Consider the following 17,646-nt stretch of genomic DNA (forward strand, 5'->3'; position numbering starts at 1 on the left):
GACTTGGTATAAAAGGTATGTGTCTTACATGAAACACAGTGCATTGTAATGGTACGAGTCCGTTTCAGAGCTACGTTTTTAATTATTTTTCAGATCGTTTTAAAGCACGACCCTTTCCTTGAGCTGAAGACATGGGGTCCGAAACCGGGAATTTACAGAGAAAAAGAGATGTGGGAAGCACACATCCACGACCTGCAGTCCATCACCGAGCAGCTGAGCTCTCCCAAGGCCAGAGAGATCTTCTGCAGCTTGGAAGAAGCTAACAGCACGTATGGGCATTCTTTCCGAGCCGTCCGGAAGGATGTCACCAAGGTGAGCAGCTGGCAGACATCAGTAAAGGCGGAGGCTTCCATTTTGTGTCCACAGCTTTTACTGTTCGGGCTTTTCGTACATGATTTTGTCATAGCCACTTATCTTCTATTTGGGTGTACTCTGGCAGAGACAAAAATACCAGACGCTAGATGCACCTGTTTCTCAGACCACGACAGGCTCTCCCTGTCTCTCCTTCTTCCCCTCTCTCAATCCATCACAGGCTCTCCCTGTCTCTCCTTCTTCCCCTCTCTCAATCCATCACAGGCTCTCCCTGTCCCTCCTTCATTCTCTCCCACCATCCATCACAGGCTCTCCCTTCTTCATCCTCTCTCACCATCCATCACAGGCTCTCCCTGTCCCTCCTTCATTCTCTCCATCCATCACAGGCTCTCCCTTCTTCATCCTCTCTCACCATCCATCACAGGCTCTCCCTGTTCCTCCTTCATTCTCTCCATCCATCACAGGCTCTACCTGTCCCTCCTTCATTCTCTCCATCCATCACAGGCTCTCCCTGTCCCTCCTTCATTCTCTCTCTCCATCCATCACAGGCTCTCCCTTCTTCATCCTCTCTCACCATCCATCACAGGCTCTCCCTGTTCCTCCTTCATTCTCTCCATCCATCACAGGCTCTCCCTGTCCCTCCTTCATTCTCTCCATCCATCACAGGCTCTCCCTGTCCCTCCTTCATTCTCTCTCTCCATCCATCGCAGGCTCTCCCTGTCCCTCCTTCACCCTCTCTCTCCATCCATCGCAGGCTCTCCCTGTCCCTCCTTCACCCTCTCTCTCCATCCATCGCAGGCTCTCCCTGTCTCTCCTTCTTCCCCTCTTTCAATCCATAACAGGCTCTCCCTGTCCCTCCTTCATCCTCTCTCACCATCCATCACAGGCTCTCCTTGTCCCTCCTTCATCCTCTCTCACCATCCATCACAGGCTCTCCCTTCTTCATCCTCTCTCTCTCCCTCCATTACAGGCTGTCCCTCCTTCATCCTCTCCCACATCCATCCCAGGCTCTCCCTGTCCCTCCTTCTTCCTCTCTCACAATCCTTCACAGTCGTTCCCAGTCTCTTATTCCTTCTCTCTCTCTCAATCCACCACAGGCTGTCCCTCCTTCATTCTCTCCATCCATCAAAGGCTCTCCCTGACCCTCCTTCACCCTCTCTCTGCATCCATCGCAAGCTCTCCCTGTCCCTCCTTCACCCTCTCTTTCCATCCATCGCAGGCTCTCCCTGACCGTACCTTTTCCCCTCTCTCCATCCAGCACATGCTCTCCCTGTCCCAAATTCATCGCCTCTCTCCCTCATCACAGGCTCACCTTGTCCATCCTTCATCCTCGCTGTCAGTCCATCCCAGGCTCTCCCTGTCCCTCCTTCATTCTCTCCATACATCACAGGCTCTCCCTGTCCCTCTTCATTCTCTCCATCCATCGCAGGCTCTCCCTGTCCCTCCTTCACCTCTCTCTCCATCCATCGCAGGCTCTCCTTGTCCCTCCTTCACCCTCTCTCTCCATCCATCGCAGGCTCTCCGTGTCCCTCCTTCACCCTCTCTCTCTCCATACATCGCAGGCTCTCCTTCCGTCACCGTCTCTCTCCGTCCATCACCGGTTCTCCCTGTTCCCTCCTTTTTCCTCTCTTTCCATCCATCGCAGGCTCTCCCTGTCCCTCCTTCACCCTCTCTCTCCATCCATCGCAGGCTCTCCGTGTCCCTCCTTCACCCTCTCTCTCTCTCCATCCATCGCAGGCTCTCCCTCCTTCACCGTCTCTCTCCGTCCATCACCGGTTCTCCCTGTTCCCACCTTTTTCCTCTCTTTCCATCCATCGCAGGCTCTCCCTGTCCCTTCTTCACCCTCTCTCTCCATCCATCACCGGTTCTCCCTGTTCCTCCTTTTTCCTTTCTTTCCCTCTATCACAGGCTCTCCCTGACCCTACCTTTTCCTCTCTCTCCATCCAGCACATGCTCTCCCTGTTCCAAATTAATCGCCTCTCTTCATCATCACAGGCTCCCCGTGTCCATCCTTCATCCTCGCTGTCAGTCCATCCCAGGCTCTCCCTGTCTCCTATTGCTTCTACCTCTCAATTCACAACAGGCGCTCCCCATCCCTCCTTCACCCTCGCTCTCCATCCATCCTTCACCCTCGCTCTCCATCCATCCCAGGCTCTCCCTGTCTCCTATTGCTTCTACCTCCAAATTCACCATAGGCGCTCCCCATCCCCCCTTCACCCTCTCTCTCCATCCATCCCAGGCTCTCCCTGTCTTCTATTGCTTCTACCTCTCAATTCACCACAGGCGCTCCCCATCCCTCCTTCACCCTCTCTCTCCATCCATCACGGGCTTTCCCTGTCTCTCCTTCATACTCTCCCCATTCATCACCGACTCTCCCTGTCCACAGCTTCTCTCTGTCCCTCCTTGCTCTCTCTCTTTCTCTCTCTTCCTCCACGCATCACAGCCCCCTCACTCCTTTATCCTCTCTCTCAATATAAGTTTGTTCAGGCATTTTTGTTGCTAGCTCTATCTGCATTGAATAATGTCATGGACTGGGTTATTCAGTTTGTGGGATATATTTTGTTATTTTCCGATAAATTCGCAGCATGTTGTCCATTTTCTCAGCTTGGTTTTCAAAATTGAAATATAGCGAGTGAAGGAAAAAATGAGCAATGCCTTGCTAAATCTGTTTCTTTTTAATTAGGCACTCGCTGCTGCAGAAGAAAATAACACATATCTGGGGACATTGGTCGTCTATTATGATCTACTGAAGTCAGAAAAATCTAATGGAAAGAAACAAACACATTTTTTGCCAATGTTGCACACTTTACTGTTGGTCTGGACACATTCCAGGTAGGAATGCTGCATTAGTTCTTGCCAGCTGTGGGTGGCAAGCATTGTAAAATGTTTTTGTCGGTATTAACAGTTTCTTGCCTGATATGATGTTTTAATTTGTCTGCTGAATACACTTTGTAGGTCTGTGTGGGAATGTGGGTTAATACATTAAACAGTGCTTAATTTGTGCTTGTTTCCGGTGCTGAGCACCGGCACTTATTTGTGAGGGCCGGGGTTTAATCTTATGCCTCAAGCATTTGCTGCGAACAAAAGACACATACGAGAAAGACGGAAGAAGGAAAAACTAAAAAGCGTCATAATGGGAGAAAGTAGAAAGTTGCAGGATGAGCTGAAGGGGCAGGGGTGGCCGTAAATTGATTGAAGAGGCCCGAGATGGCTTCAGGATTACGCTGCCTCAGTATTCAGTGCTGGTAGATTTAATTACAGCAGACACGTGTTTAAGAGAAGGGCTTTGAGCACCGGCACCTCTATATTTACAAATTAAGCACTGACATTAAACTGTGTTTTATTAGGTGACCCTAGGAGCCTAATAAAACAAAGTCTTGTTCGGGCACAACAACAAAAAAGGAGAAAATTCTGCCCAACCACAGGTAGCTATGGCACAAGAAGCAGTCATTTCTCTAGAGACATGCTTAACAGGTTCAAGTAGTACCAAAGAGCATTATGGTTAAACAACACTAAAGTTAAAGACAATAACATTCCCAAACCAATTTAAGAAAATCAAGGAACATGTAATAAGCCGAATGAAACAAAAATGGTTAAAACAGGTTAAAGGAACCAGAGACATTTAAACATTTTTAAGGTAATAGCTTCAAGAAATGGCAAGGCTCTAGTCAGTCAATGTTCACGATTGACTGTGACCTAGCTGCGATAGGCCGACTGTGATGGACGGGGGTTGGGTAAGCCTTGTGGGTGACACAAAATGTTTACCTTGGTATTTTGTTCCCTTTTTGGTTATCTGTTTCTTCCAGTAGTGCAAGGTAGGATGCTGAAGCCACAGAGGACTGTTCAAAATCAGATATGCTGTTATTGAGCTCATGAATTTAGCCTTCAACTGTGGCACCACGAGATTTGAGCGGTACAAGGCTAAATTATATAGTCGGCTTGCCTCTGGGCTCATTTCAGAGCCTTACACCAGTTCCAAATGCTCAGTCCAGACATAGTTGTTTTTCTGGTTCTCAGGTTTCATATACAGAGCAAAATAGGGCATTTTAGCTGACTAAGGCTCCATGGAGTCAGATATGTCTTCGTGGTGGTTGCACAGTAATTTCAGATGGAAAAAAGCCCTGAGCCACCTAAACAAGCAATCCTTAGCAGGTAAGGATGCACTTTTGTTGGGGAGCTCTTGGTGCTTTGTTCCTGTCTTAAGGGAGATCAGAAAAATTTAAAAATTCCAATAGTTGTTGATGTTGTGAAAGTCTCTCCTGCTCTCTTCTACTACTCCCTGGGCCGTAATCTTCAATGCAGTTCACTCCCAACCGGCAGATGGTGATTCCTCACAGTAGTGAGCCCTTCTTCACTCTTTTATGTGCCTGAGGCACTCAACATGAGGCCAGCTAGCAGACTTATGGAGAGTAGTTTCTGTTTCTGGGCTTAAGCGGAGAGAAGGAATCCTTCAGGCTTTTTGGCTAGCGTATCAATCAACATTCAACTTCCCACACACGTTTTCTTTCACGTCCAAGCATGTTTTGAGGATCATTTGGTGAGTTGCATTACCTCTTACCAGTGCACTTTCCAGTGACTGGAGACTAAGCCAAATCCCTAGAATTCCAGCTGAATCTCAAACCCTCTTGTGCGCCAATTCCTTTCTCACCTAACCGTGAACCTTCTCAGTGGGATGTATCCAAATTGGCAGAAGCCAGGCTTCTCTCCCAGAAGATATGAGTCCTCTCCCAGATGCCACACTATGGAAATGAGGAGCTGCCACTCCTACTGGTCTGGGAATAGCTGTGGCTCCTCCTGTGTGCAGATGCACATGTCTGATACACCTCTGAATGAAAAGTGTTCTGTAACTGGACCTCTTTTTGGCATCTTCAAGTGAAAAAGAATGCTGTTGGCCTACTCCTTTGTGATGGCTGGGGTTTCTGTCACATTACAAATAGTTCAGCCCAACTCAGCAGCTCAGTGTGTGCCCACAACGATCTTCCTGCATTTATAAGTTGGTGTGTTATTTCCTGGCAGCACACTACTTCACACCTAATTAGAATACTAATTACTGCCTCTGGAGGAAGTAAAGCAAGCAGAAGAAGTTTTCCCCAGTTAGTCCTTCAGGCAGCATAAAGTATGATTTTTAAATGTCACTTTTACCAATTTAGTTGACAAAAATGTATTTTTGTTAAAGAGAAGAAAAGAGCTTTTAATCAATTTTCTATTATTTTTCCGAGCGAAAATGTGAAAATAGACTTTTATTCGCATTCAGGTCTTCTGATAGAAAAAAAAATCACTTTACTTACACAATGAAAAATAGCAAATGATAGCTGTTCACTGTAGGGCGATATCTTCCTTGAATATTTACAATTTTCCACTGTCATCCAGCACCAGCACACTTGCTGGTGACAGCTATTGTACCGCAGTAGTTTATTTTTAACGTCCGTGCACTTGTGTCTTTTTATTGTCTTAAACTGCAGCCAGCCAAGACACAAATGTGTCTTTGAAGCCACACTTACTTAGTTGTACCACAACCCACATATGAAACTTAACTTCTACATCAATGCTACATTTCCTACAGCAAGGCCCTATCGGAAAGAAATCAGTCAAAAGCATATATTTTCATAATATGGTTTGAAATATGAAACCACCACGTCTTTTCAATCTAATGATGCTCCTAAAAGCTTAACTTGGCTTCCGCCCAATGCAATACAGACCAAACTCAAGGACAGGGTTCCAATAGCCCCACACATACATTTATTAGGGTTACAGCTAAGTCAAATAATCCTTCTCCATATTAGACTTTAAGGCCTCATCCTGGAAAGAGTGGGCATCTTTGTGGTATATGGACAATACTATTGGCAGCAACATAACGCCTGTTTTAGGAGCAGAATATAGCATTTACTGGCACAAAACCACTTCTGGATGATTGCATGCCATTTAAAAATGGCGATACTGAGCAATGAAAATAAGATGATGTCTGTGTTGGTCCTTTGTAGTATTGCCCTAAATATTGTCACTACTCATTCAGGTAATGCACTGCAATTTTTTTGTCTGAGCTCTCATCACTGCCTCTTCAAATTCCACTGCTGTTATTTCTGGATTGTCGTTTACCTGGGGTAAAGATTCACTTCCGGTAGTAAACTTACTCCACTGTTTTAGGTGTTGAAAAGCAGAGAATGAGTTGCCAGCCTATGGTATATATTTTTTACCACTGGTAGTCAATAATTCTAGTAGTGATGCCAGAACACCGGCATTGATAGGGAATGGCAGAGTGGTGCCTTCTACAGAAAGGTAATCAACCACCATCAGTATCTCTTCCAGAATCATCTCCATCGGTGTTAGCATCCATTGGCACGACTTTAGCATTTTTTTTGCAATTTAATTGTATTATTGTACAAAAGAGTTACAGTGATTATAACCGTTACAACATGTAGTCATGCCTCCATTTCCACTTTCTAGGAACATTTTACAGCAGTGCCACTCTGAAAGGTTTAAGCATTTTGCCAGCCAATCAGCTCCAGAATAATACAAAGATGGGTGAATCCAATTAGGATAGTGTAGGGGTAGGCACAGTCAATGGAGCACATATCAAGCTTCATACATACTCACAGTCAAGATGGGTCATTCCAATTAGGGTGGTGTATGGGTAGGCAAAGTCAATGGGACACATGTTCAACTGCATGCATACTCACAGTTGCAAATGTATACAATGCAGTAACAATAAAAAAAAAAAAACATAATTGAGAAAGGAAAGTAATTAATCGGAAACTAAGTGTTGCCTGCTACGGTGTCTAGTACTGTGCGGGATAGTTTCCAGCAAGGGAGGTGGGATCTGTGGCCTCTCTGCCTGTGTAGGAAATCTACCCCATAGGGAAGATATCAGCAAAACGGATCCCAGGCGGATGGAGCAGGGATTAATTTCCGTCCACGAGGGATCCTATTTTGTCTTCACTATCCCCATTCAGTCCCCAGAGGGAAGACAATTCTTCCTGGGCAGTCCATCGTAGGACAGATACGCGATATTGGTTCTAAGGTTCTCAGGTCGCTCAAAGCCTCCTTCTGTAGGGCCGCCTCCTCACAGTCCACACACTTCGAAACCGCAGAACTCCATCGCTGAAGGGCTGGGCTTCAGGGTCTTTCCCAGGGATCACAAGTAGGTGACGGGCAAGTATTAATGCCAAGTTTATACATTTAGATGTTATTGCTTTCGCTTTGGGCCTAGTGAAAAGGCCTGGCAAACTATAGACTAGCGTTTTAAGAATGTGATGGCCCTTTGGCATCGCAATGTATCCGAAGATCATTCCCCAAAGCTGAAGGAGGTCAGGGCACTCCCAAACCATGTGGTACAAATCCACATCTGTTACTATACATCTTGTGCACCTTGCTTGTGCACCACTTTAGCATTTTATACACTTCTTTATCCGGATATATTGCCTAAGCCTAATTTAATGAATTACATTTAATGAATGGATGCAATCCATCTTTGCATGATTTTTTCTATTTGGGAAATGAAGGAAACACTCTTCCTCAAAAACGTTCTCCCGGGGAAAAGGCAGCTGTTTAACTTTGTACCCTTTATGCTGTGTTCATGTCATGGAAAATTGGGAAAAAATATTTTCTCAGCTTTTCCAATGTAAAAATAGGACAACGTTTGTGTTTTTTATTTTTAGAAATATTAATTATGTATTGGGATTTCGTATTAAAATCTTTTTATGTAAAACAATTTATATTAAAAAAAATCGGTCTTATGTTTTTTGCAAAGTTTTCACAATCTGTTTCCTTCATTTACCCTTTGGGGCAACATTTGCTTGCTTCATTGGTATTGCACAAGCGGACCGATGGTGTAAAACTGACCTCCTCCACTCTCCTCTGACGTTCTGCACTTGTGTAAAGTTTACTTAACGTGGCTCATCAGGTTTTCCGTGTAACCATAACTACGCACTAGTTGCTTCTGATTTATGGCAATGAATACTCACCTTTGTGGCTTTCTGGCTTATACCACTAGTACTGAAAATTGTACATATAGAATTTATTCTGATATTACGTTTTCCTTTGCTATATCAATAATGTAGATTCTGTGGGCATTTAAAACGGGATTCTTAGACATTTTTCTCAGCTTGTCATAACACGAATGAGCAGTTGTGGGTTCACCGTAATACACAGTGGTTTGTAATTACTTAAACCCGATGCCTGCCTGGGCTGCTAACGAGCACCCCAGGCAGTAGCCTGATTTCATACGATCTTCCCAAAGGGCTTTGTAATCGATTACATGCTAATATGGTCAATCTGTTCGCCGCCGTGTGCATGTAATTAGTTCTGTGTGCTTTTTAATTACACTCGGAGGTCCCTGCACTACCACCCCACCGAGTTTACATTACTTAGCCTCTTAATGGTACTACCGCCGATAGGGCCATATTATGGTTTTAGGATGTATGTATTTTTATTTATTTATTCTATTACATGTGTAAAGGAAGTAGTGCTTGTGGGAGATGCCACAAAGCACTTTGGACATAACACACAGGGGTTAGCAGTTGCAGGAATATTTTTTATGGTGAATACATGACTTATCTGCACTGCATTGTGACTGCAGAAATGTACATTTACGCTCTTTTATTATACATGTAGTTGTACTATTAGAAATGAGCTCTGCCGTACCTGAAAGACCACAGTATGGAGACTCCTCTCTATAGTACACAACAGTTTTGTCCAAAAGGACTTAATGCTGGGCGGATTCCTAAAGCCAACATTACCTTTCCACTGTTACATCAGTAGCCAGTGTAAAACCCGCTTCTCCAAATTACAAGGCAGCTGCCTTACCAATGGGCCACTGTGCCTGCCTCCTCTCTTGACAAGCACACGTTTTCAAATTTTACAAGGGCCTTGTTTGGCTTCTCCATAATTTATTAATTTCAAAATACTTGGAAGAGTTTATATTAGTTATTTTACGTTTAAAAAAAGATAATGTCATTTACTCCATCCTGGGGTGTAGAGATGAGAAGTTTTAAAAATCAGTGTGTGAAAAATCCTGCAAAGGTTACAGAACAAACCCACCAAACATACCTGTTTTGCGAGAGAGTTCTATCTTTAAACTGTTTATGGTGATTAAACCCCCAAGGCAAGGTTTTGCAAAGCTGATGAACTTCATAATTTGGGGAAATTGAAAATATGCCACCTTGCAGAAAACTGGCTTTAAAAAGTATAATTTCTGATCCCTACTCTTTAACTATCTTTTTATTTAGCATATTATTTGAAATGCTTTAATTATTGAATATTTATTCCAACGATCGCCCAGTCTAATCTCAAATTATTTCAATATGTTTCTCTAGCAGTAAATGCAAAATGCATTAAATGTTTTTGAAAACATTCCACTTTACACACAATTTAACAATATGTGATACCGAGAACAGTCGAGAAACATAACACTGCTTACATGTTCAATGAAGAAAAATGAATTGATTAAACTTTGATTATTAAAGCTTTTAATTTAGAAATGGTTCTAATTTACGGTCAGTAGAGCAAGTCTAGCGTCTCTCTTCTTTGAGTGGAGCAGAGGAAAGGGTTTTATTTAAACTTTTTTGTGAAAGTGAAAGCAAGGTGCATAATTCAAAAGTATGTTTTTTTACCTTTTCCACACAGGTACTATCATGAGCCTAAAGTGTTTGTGAACCTTCTGAAGCTGATGTCCAACGAAGTGGTTCATGTAGCAGAAAGCGTTATTGGAGGAGACGTCCTAACCGAGCCAATGGTAAAAGAGATGACCTTTGCTCTCCCTTTTGTATTTTCTGCAGTTCAGCCCTACCTTGAAACAAATGAGTGATAAAAAAATAGACATCTGTTTTCTTTTCATCTTCCCTGCAAGCCCACACTTTCAAATTGTCCAAAGTATAAACTAAAAATCTCAGCATGGACATCCTAGTGCAGTAACCAGCACAGTGCGACATTTCGTAAGAAATACCATAAAAAGGCCTGCAGAGCTGCTCAAAGCTGCCACCTTACTGAAAACCATAAACAGCACATCTATTTCTCGCACTTCTTCATCCATCACACCCCTAAATTCTGTGTCCCATAGACGCACCTTGGTGGTCCTCACTCAAAACATGGAAACACTTCTCACATAGGGTCAAAACAAAGACATCCTTCCATCAAGAGAGCCTACAAGGAATACCGTGAAACCCATGTAGCCCCCCCCCCAACTAGGGCCTTTTTCCATTTTCCAAGTTTTCATTTGGGAAAAATAAAGAATAAGTCAGTAAATGTCCTTTTCAATAAGTTGTGTTTTGATCTTGGTTAAAGTCCGAATAGGCAGACTACTTGTATAATCTTTATGGCCCTATCTGTCGCTGTTTTAGTCAAAGCAAGCAATGGTTCTACAATGGGGGGCACCTTCATACCATGTGATTAAAATCTGAGACTTCATCCATACACCTGGGGCATTTGGCGTCAGCACTGAGATTAGATTCATTACTCCTTAGCTCTGTTCATGTCCTCTGCCCAACTGTTCCTGAACAAGTCCAGCAAATATATTTTTTGAGTTACTAGTTCTTGGTATATTAGTCTAACTGCTTTGTTCCTACCTCTGATATTGCAAATTGCCCTCATTTCTTGGTGTATTGGAGATTCTGCGGGGCCTAAGTCCACAGTTTTCTCATTGGTAAAGTGATAGATCTATAGAGGAGAGAGTGACCCTTAGGGATGCTTTACCACTCCCGCAAGTCAATGAAATTGAAATCAACATAAGTCCTCCTTTCATGTAAGCCCCAACATCCAGACCAAGTTCTGCCCATTTGAAGATAGCCCTCCAGTTTCCCAAGTGTGTTAGAGTCAACAGACCTGCCAGTGGGAGTTCTGGGGTGTAAGGAATGTGCATGTGTGTTCCCTTTACTATCTTTGTGGCTGAAGCTCTGCGCTCTCCATCTAGTGGCCCACTTCAAATGAGGCGCAAGATAGTAAAGCTCAAAGTCAGCAGCTGCTACCCCTCCTTCTACTGGAAGTCTTAACTTGGCAGATCTACTCTGTGCCTGTTGGTTCCCCAAACGAGGCCTCAGAATTGTGTGTCTAGTCATTGGAATAGACTTTAAAAAAGGGAGAGATGTGAATATATATAATAACCTATGTAGTGCTACATTTTGCCTAGAGCAACCACTGGTATGGTTTGCCAAAACCTCACACTACTTCTCAGGGTGGCTGTCACTTGTTTAACTTTCCCTTCCAATAGGACTTACTCTGTGGTATAAATGCAGACTCTCACATGCTTCATGTGACCGGTTTCTATTTAAGTTTGTCAGTGATCATCCCCCGTCAGGATGGCATATAAGGTATGTACTGGATATCCCATAGCATATGGTTAGTCTTGATGATATGCTAAATTGTGCCAGCATTTCCATGGCTCCTGACATATCTGCTCGATCTCCAAGCAGAAATAACAGCAGATTATCTACCTAGAGTGATGTGTAACAAGGTTTGTCAATTGTTGCAAGCCCCCTGCAGCATTTCCCTTGACTATGCAATTCTTGTCAGAGTTTCTGTCATATGGGCCAAATTTGTACTTCCAGTTTTGATTACATTGTGTTTTTTCACCAGCTATGGTGTTTAACGTGCTCTGAAAAATATTAGGCAAGCTTAGCAGGTCAAACTATGTAAAGCTGTGGGCGAGAAGGGTTGAAAACTCAGCAGGCGGAGTGTGAAATGTGGTAATCACTGCTGTTTAATACAAACAATGTCTATTAAGAGCAGTATACAATTATATGTATCTTTAAATTGTAAATATCAGTGTGAGATATTAAAATGATCCTAGTAAATGATACAGGTAGGCTTAATAACAGTGGATAATGTAGGCTTGATGTTTTGGACATGGTTGCATTAAAGATATTTGAAGGTCTGATTTAGGCTTTAGAGGATTGGGGTTTGTTTTATTAAGAGGTATTGCCACAGTGCTTTCCTACGTCTCGTTGAGGCCTAGTGCTTTTAGCTTTGCTTCTGAGAAGGGGGTGGTTAAACTGTAGTCTACTAGTGTTGACTACTGGTGTTGTGAAGCCCATAGAGTGTGCTCCATACTAGCAAGCACATCTTGTGCTTATAGAGAAAAATGAAACAAGTGACAGGATACATTCATAGGCTGTATACACAAATCAGTTATCTTGGTCATGGTTTAAGGAGAGACAAGGCTGTACTGCTGTTCTGATGTCTCAATGGTTGTGGAAGGACCTTATTATCTTTTGTAGTATGTTTAAAGTATGTATATCTCAACTGAAACCTGATAACTCCCTTGTGGATTTTTTTAAAGTAGGGAATGTTAGAAGTTAGGCCATTGTAATCTGAGATTTCTCATTTGGTTGTAGGTTGGCAAGTCCCTATGGGTGGATTGCTCAGTGTGTGATGCAGACAGCTTTGAAGGATATTCCTTTTGCCATGGGTAACAAGTGAAGTACTCTTGGGATGGGGCAATGTGGCCCTGTCCCTGAAGGTTTAGTACTTGTCTGACTGCTGTAGGCTGGATACTTTGTAGCTTGGCACCAGCTTTGAAGCTGGTGGGTCCACTATAAAATCTGTTTGCATAATTTAGCCATGATGTGATGTCTATATTTTTGAGAGCTCTTTGAGAGCTCTAGGTAGGACTCAATATGCCACAGTATTCTATCAATGTAAAATGAGTGTCTCTTCACTTTGCTGACTTGGTATTGAAGAGAGAAGTTGCATTCCTTGATCACACAAAGGCACGTCAGTCCAGTTGATGTATTGGACAGCTGACCCATTTCCTGGTGCTAAGAAGATGCAGGGATGTGATTTTGCCAGGATCCACAGGTGGGTATTTCAGTTTTAGAGGAGTTGTATATGAAGCGATTTTGAGCATCCATTGTTCAAAGGTGAGGAGACATTCCATAAGCATAGAGTTCTTGAATTTAGGAAGTTGTTCCTGGTTCAATATGATCTATATGTTGTTGGCATAATAAAAGCATGTTAGCTTCAATGGAATTGCATGGTCAGGATGTGGAGCAAGGTTAAAGTTGAAATATAGGAGAGTGATTTTTGATCTCTGTGAGAAAGCTTTTGGCAAATGTGGGTAGAGGAAATGAATAGAGGGACATGACAATTTTAGACATAGCTACAAGGTAAAATTTAAACTAACTCATAGCTGTGCTCATTGTATTCCACAGTCTTCTAGCCACTGGCAAGAATTTGGTGGACCACCATGTTAAATGCAGAGAAGAGATCGAGTAGTAGATGGATAGCAACCCCGTTCTAGTTGATAGAGTCCTTGAGGTTGTCCCTGATAGCAATTAGTGCTGAATGAGTACTTCTTCCAGTCTGAATCCATTCTGTGTATCTGACTGAAGACTGGTTTGCTCCATGAAAGATTAAATCTGGGAAAATGCTGCCTTTTCAATGAGTTTATGTAAAAATGCTCCTGGCTGTAGGACTGTAGTTGCCATCGTAGTCAGTCCCTATTCCTTTAGTATGGACTTAATGTAAGATGTTTTAGTTCCTTTGCATATTTACTAGTTAAGAGGGAGGAGTTGATAATCTCTCTTGCTGGTACGGCACCAAAGGATGCTAGTAGAATTCTTTTGAAATTGTTTGGGGACAAGGATCTAAATACGAGTCTGCCATACGTATGCCTTATGTATTAGATTATAGTTTTCTTTTTGATATAGAGAGTTAAATGAGCGCAGCTTGGGTTTTTCACTCCAGCTAGACTGGTTTGGTAGTAAAATTGGTCTAAGGGTGTCATTGCTAGCTTTCCAGAAGAAATACGATTCAAGGTTAGCAGCATTATTGATGACATGTTTTTGTGATTACGGAATCCCTGACCCTGTTTTGCACTTGTTGAGGCTATGGTGGAGCTCAGAGAATTTACTGTGAATACTGAAGACCTCTTTGATTGGGCATATGGCTTCAGAGATGTACTGGCTTTTTTGATTGTTGTTCTGTGAGTTCTGTACTACCTTTAGGGTATTATCTTTAAGGTTTACCAGCATCCCCAAGGCTTTTTGAGAGATCATTTTTTTCCAGGTTTTCATATGAGCTCTAACAATCTGCCTTTCATCCTTACAGTTATGTCCATATTGTTATGAGAGAGATTGATTAGCTAATGAACGTGTTAACTATTGGTAACATGTTTTATGGACATTTTTAGACTCCAGATAATGGAAACAGAGAAATGGTCCTCAAATAAATTCAGTCTGATTGTTTTCTTCATGATAAACCACACAAAGAATGTAATAATGTGCTGGATTCTCCGGCCTTGTTGATTAGACAAGTACCAAGGAAAATGTACTATTGTTTATAATGAATGAGAAAGCCTCATCCACCTTAGTGGCATGATTCATCGTAGACTGACTCCTTCCGCCATGATGAGATGATACTGTTAGAAATTAGGTCTCTGGTTGGCAATCGGTTTGCACTCTGCCCAAGCATGGACACTCACTCTAGTCAGGGCAGTGGAGATACGCACCTAGGATAACCCCTGCTCACTCCCTTGGTAGCTTAGCACAAGCAGTCAGGCTTATCTCCGAGGCAATGTGTAAAGTATTTGTACCAAAACACACAGTAATACAGTGAAAACACTAAAAAATGGACACAACACAGGTTTAGAAAAATAGCCAATATTTATCTAAATCAAACAAGACCAAAAGACAAAAATCCAACATACACAAGTAAAGTTATGATTTTTTTAAAGTAAAAAGAGTCTTACTCTATAGAAAACAATGGATGTGTTGATATTACACAAAGTACCTGGTTTGTGTAAAAAATAAAGCCGCACAGGCGAGCGTGCATTGGAAAAGTCTGCGATGCATCAATTCCATGCTCACATGTGAGGTTGTGTGTCGTTTCTGCTCCGGTCGGGTAGGCGATGCATCGTTTTGCTCTCCAGCAAGAGAACGATGCGTCGATTTCCAGATGGGCACCTCATATCCGGGCAGGTTCATTTCGATTTTGTCGTCCAGCGGCGATGCGTGCAAAATCTGGCTGCATGGTGATGAGGAACCGCGCTGCGTGGGGTTTGGGTCTCTTTCAGCAACTGCAAGCGGGTTTTGTTGTTTCTCCAGCCGCGAAGCAGCTGATGCGTTGATTTCCCAGCCGGGATGCAGCTGGTGCATTGATTTCTCAGCCACGATGCAGGTGGTGTGTCGTTTTTACAGCCGCGTTGCAGGGGGTGCATCAAATTTTTCCCTGCATGGCTCCTGTGCGTTGATTTCCGCCTTGGTTCCACCAGCTTTACCTTTCAAGGGCCCAGGCACTGGAGTGGGCACCTCTTGGCAGGGAAGGAGTCTCAGCAGAGAGTCCAGGTGCTGGCAGAGGAAGTTTTTGTTGGCCCTGAGACTTCAAAACAGGAGGCAAGCTCAGTCCAAACCCTTTGAGACACTTCACAAGCAGGAATGTACCACAAAGTCCAGTCTTTGTCCTCTTTCAGGCAGAAGCAGCAACTGTAGGCCAACCCAGCAAAGCAGTCACAGGCAAAGGAGCAATACTTCTCTGCCAGCTCTTCTCTTTGGCAGAGGTTCCTCTTGGTTCCATAAGTAATCTAAAAATCTGGGGTTTTGGGTCCCCTACTTACACCCCTTTCTGCCTTTGAAGTAGGCAAACGTCAAAGGAAAGTCTCTGTTGTTGACAAAATCCTGCCTTGCCCAGGCCTGGCCCCAGACACACACCTGGGGGTTGGAGACAGCATTGTGTGAAGGCAGGCACAGCCCATTCAGGTGTAAGTGTCAGCTCCTCCCTCCAATTTAGCCCAGATGACCCATCAGGATATGCAGGCTATACCCCAGCTCCCTTTGTGTCACTGTCTAGTGGAGATTCAAAAACAGCCCAACTGTCAGTCTGACCCAGATAGGGAATACACAAGCAGGCAGTCACGGAATGGATTAAACAAGAACATGCCCACTTTCTAAAAGTGGCATTTTCAAACTGACAATCTAAAAAACGACTTTACCAAAAGTTGTATTTTAAAATTGTGAGTTCAGAGACACTAAACTCCAGATCTCTATCTGCTCCCAAAGGAAACTACACTTAAAGTTATGTTAAGGCAGCCCCCATGTTAACCTATGAGAGAGATAGGCCTTGCAATAGTGAAAAACGAATTTGCAGTATTTTACTGTTAGGACATGTAAAAACAAACCAGCCCAAGTCCTACCTTTAACATACACTGCACCCTGCCCATGGGGCTACTTAGGGCCTACCTTAGGGGTGACTTACAGGTATAACAAGCATTTTCAATGCAACGGGTCTCGCATTTGCTCGAGTTAGAGCTATTAGCGTTGTAAAGAAAAACAACGCAGCGTGATCGCACTATGTAAAATGCAGCCCGATCGCGCTACGTGGAAAATAAACAGATAAAGTAGTCCATACACCATGCTGAAAACATCGACCCTCGTATGTTTTTAGTAGTTTACTGGTGCTGTGTAGGTGGGTTAAACACCGGAAAAGGCTTGACGTATGCATGCCTTTCACAAATATAAGCAAGCAGATTTTAAAAGGCAAGCCCACGAACCAAGTGACTGACGTGACATGGGCGTGGTTGGAAGCTCAAAGAGCGATTACAGAATGGGACGAAACGCTTTGAGCTCGCCCATAAAAAGGGAAGGTTTGGACTTGGCAAGTGGGTACACTTGCCAGGTCGAATTGGCAGTTTAAAACTGCACACACACACACTGCAGTGGCAGGTCTGAGCCATGTTTACAGGGCTACTCACGTGGATGGCACAATCAGTGCTGCAGGCCCACTAGTAGCGTTTGATTTACAGGACCTGGGCACCTCTACTGCACTTCACTAGGGACTTACTAGTAAATCAAATATGCCAATCAGGGAAAAGCCAATTGCACATATAGTTTACACAGAGAGCACTTTCACTTTAGCACTTTCACTTTAGCACTGGTCAGCAGTGGTAAAGTGCCTAGAGTACCAAAACCAGCAAAAACAAAGTCCAGCACACAGTCAAAACACAGGAAGCAGAGGCAAAAAGACAGGGGAGACCACACCAAGGGTGCTAGGTCTAACAGATACTATCTGTGTGGCCTAAGCCTCAATGAGAGGCAGACAAAATAAATAGAATTGGATAAATAAGGGATCCAGATTATTGCTGAAACAGTCACTGTGTAAATATTTTTTTCATGGTCTTTGTAAATTACAGTTGTGTTGATGTTAGCAGCTGTTTGGATTTTTTCTGGTAGGTTGAGTGAGAAATGGATCACATAAGTATTGGTATATATACATTGGTTATGATGCCTAGCGCCGTGCTGAAGCACCTTGCAGACAGATAGCACGCTATTCTGTGGCAGCTAAGTATTAGTAGTTAGGTAATGCATAAGAGTTATAGTGTTACAGTCCTGTTTATCATGCAGTTGTGATGGC

General features: G+C 43.3%; 1 protein-coding gene across 1 annotated transcript in view; it reads left to right on the top strand.

The window, feature by feature from the left end:
• The window catches only part of LOC138286353 (uncharacterized), a 1,286,679-nt gene that overhangs the window by 39,993 nt on the left and 1,229,040 nt on the right, over nucleotides 1-17,646 (top strand). The window contains exons 6-8 of the mRNA XM_069226509.1: nucleotides 94-312; nucleotides 2,996-3,144; nucleotides 9,934-10,042. Coding sequence (XP_069082610.1) covers nucleotides 94-312; nucleotides 2,996-3,144; nucleotides 9,934-10,042 — 477 coding nt within the window. The remainder of the gene's footprint in view (nucleotides 1-93; nucleotides 313-2,995; nucleotides 3,145-9,933; nucleotides 10,043-17,646) is intronic.

Source organism: Pleurodeles waltl, chromosome 3_2 (genome assembly GCF_031143425.1).
Source record: "Pleurodeles waltl isolate 20211129_DDA chromosome 3_2, aPleWal1.hap1.20221129, whole genome shotgun sequence".
NCBI lineage: Eukaryota > Metazoa > Chordata > Amphibia > Caudata > Salamandridae > Pleurodeles > Pleurodeles waltl.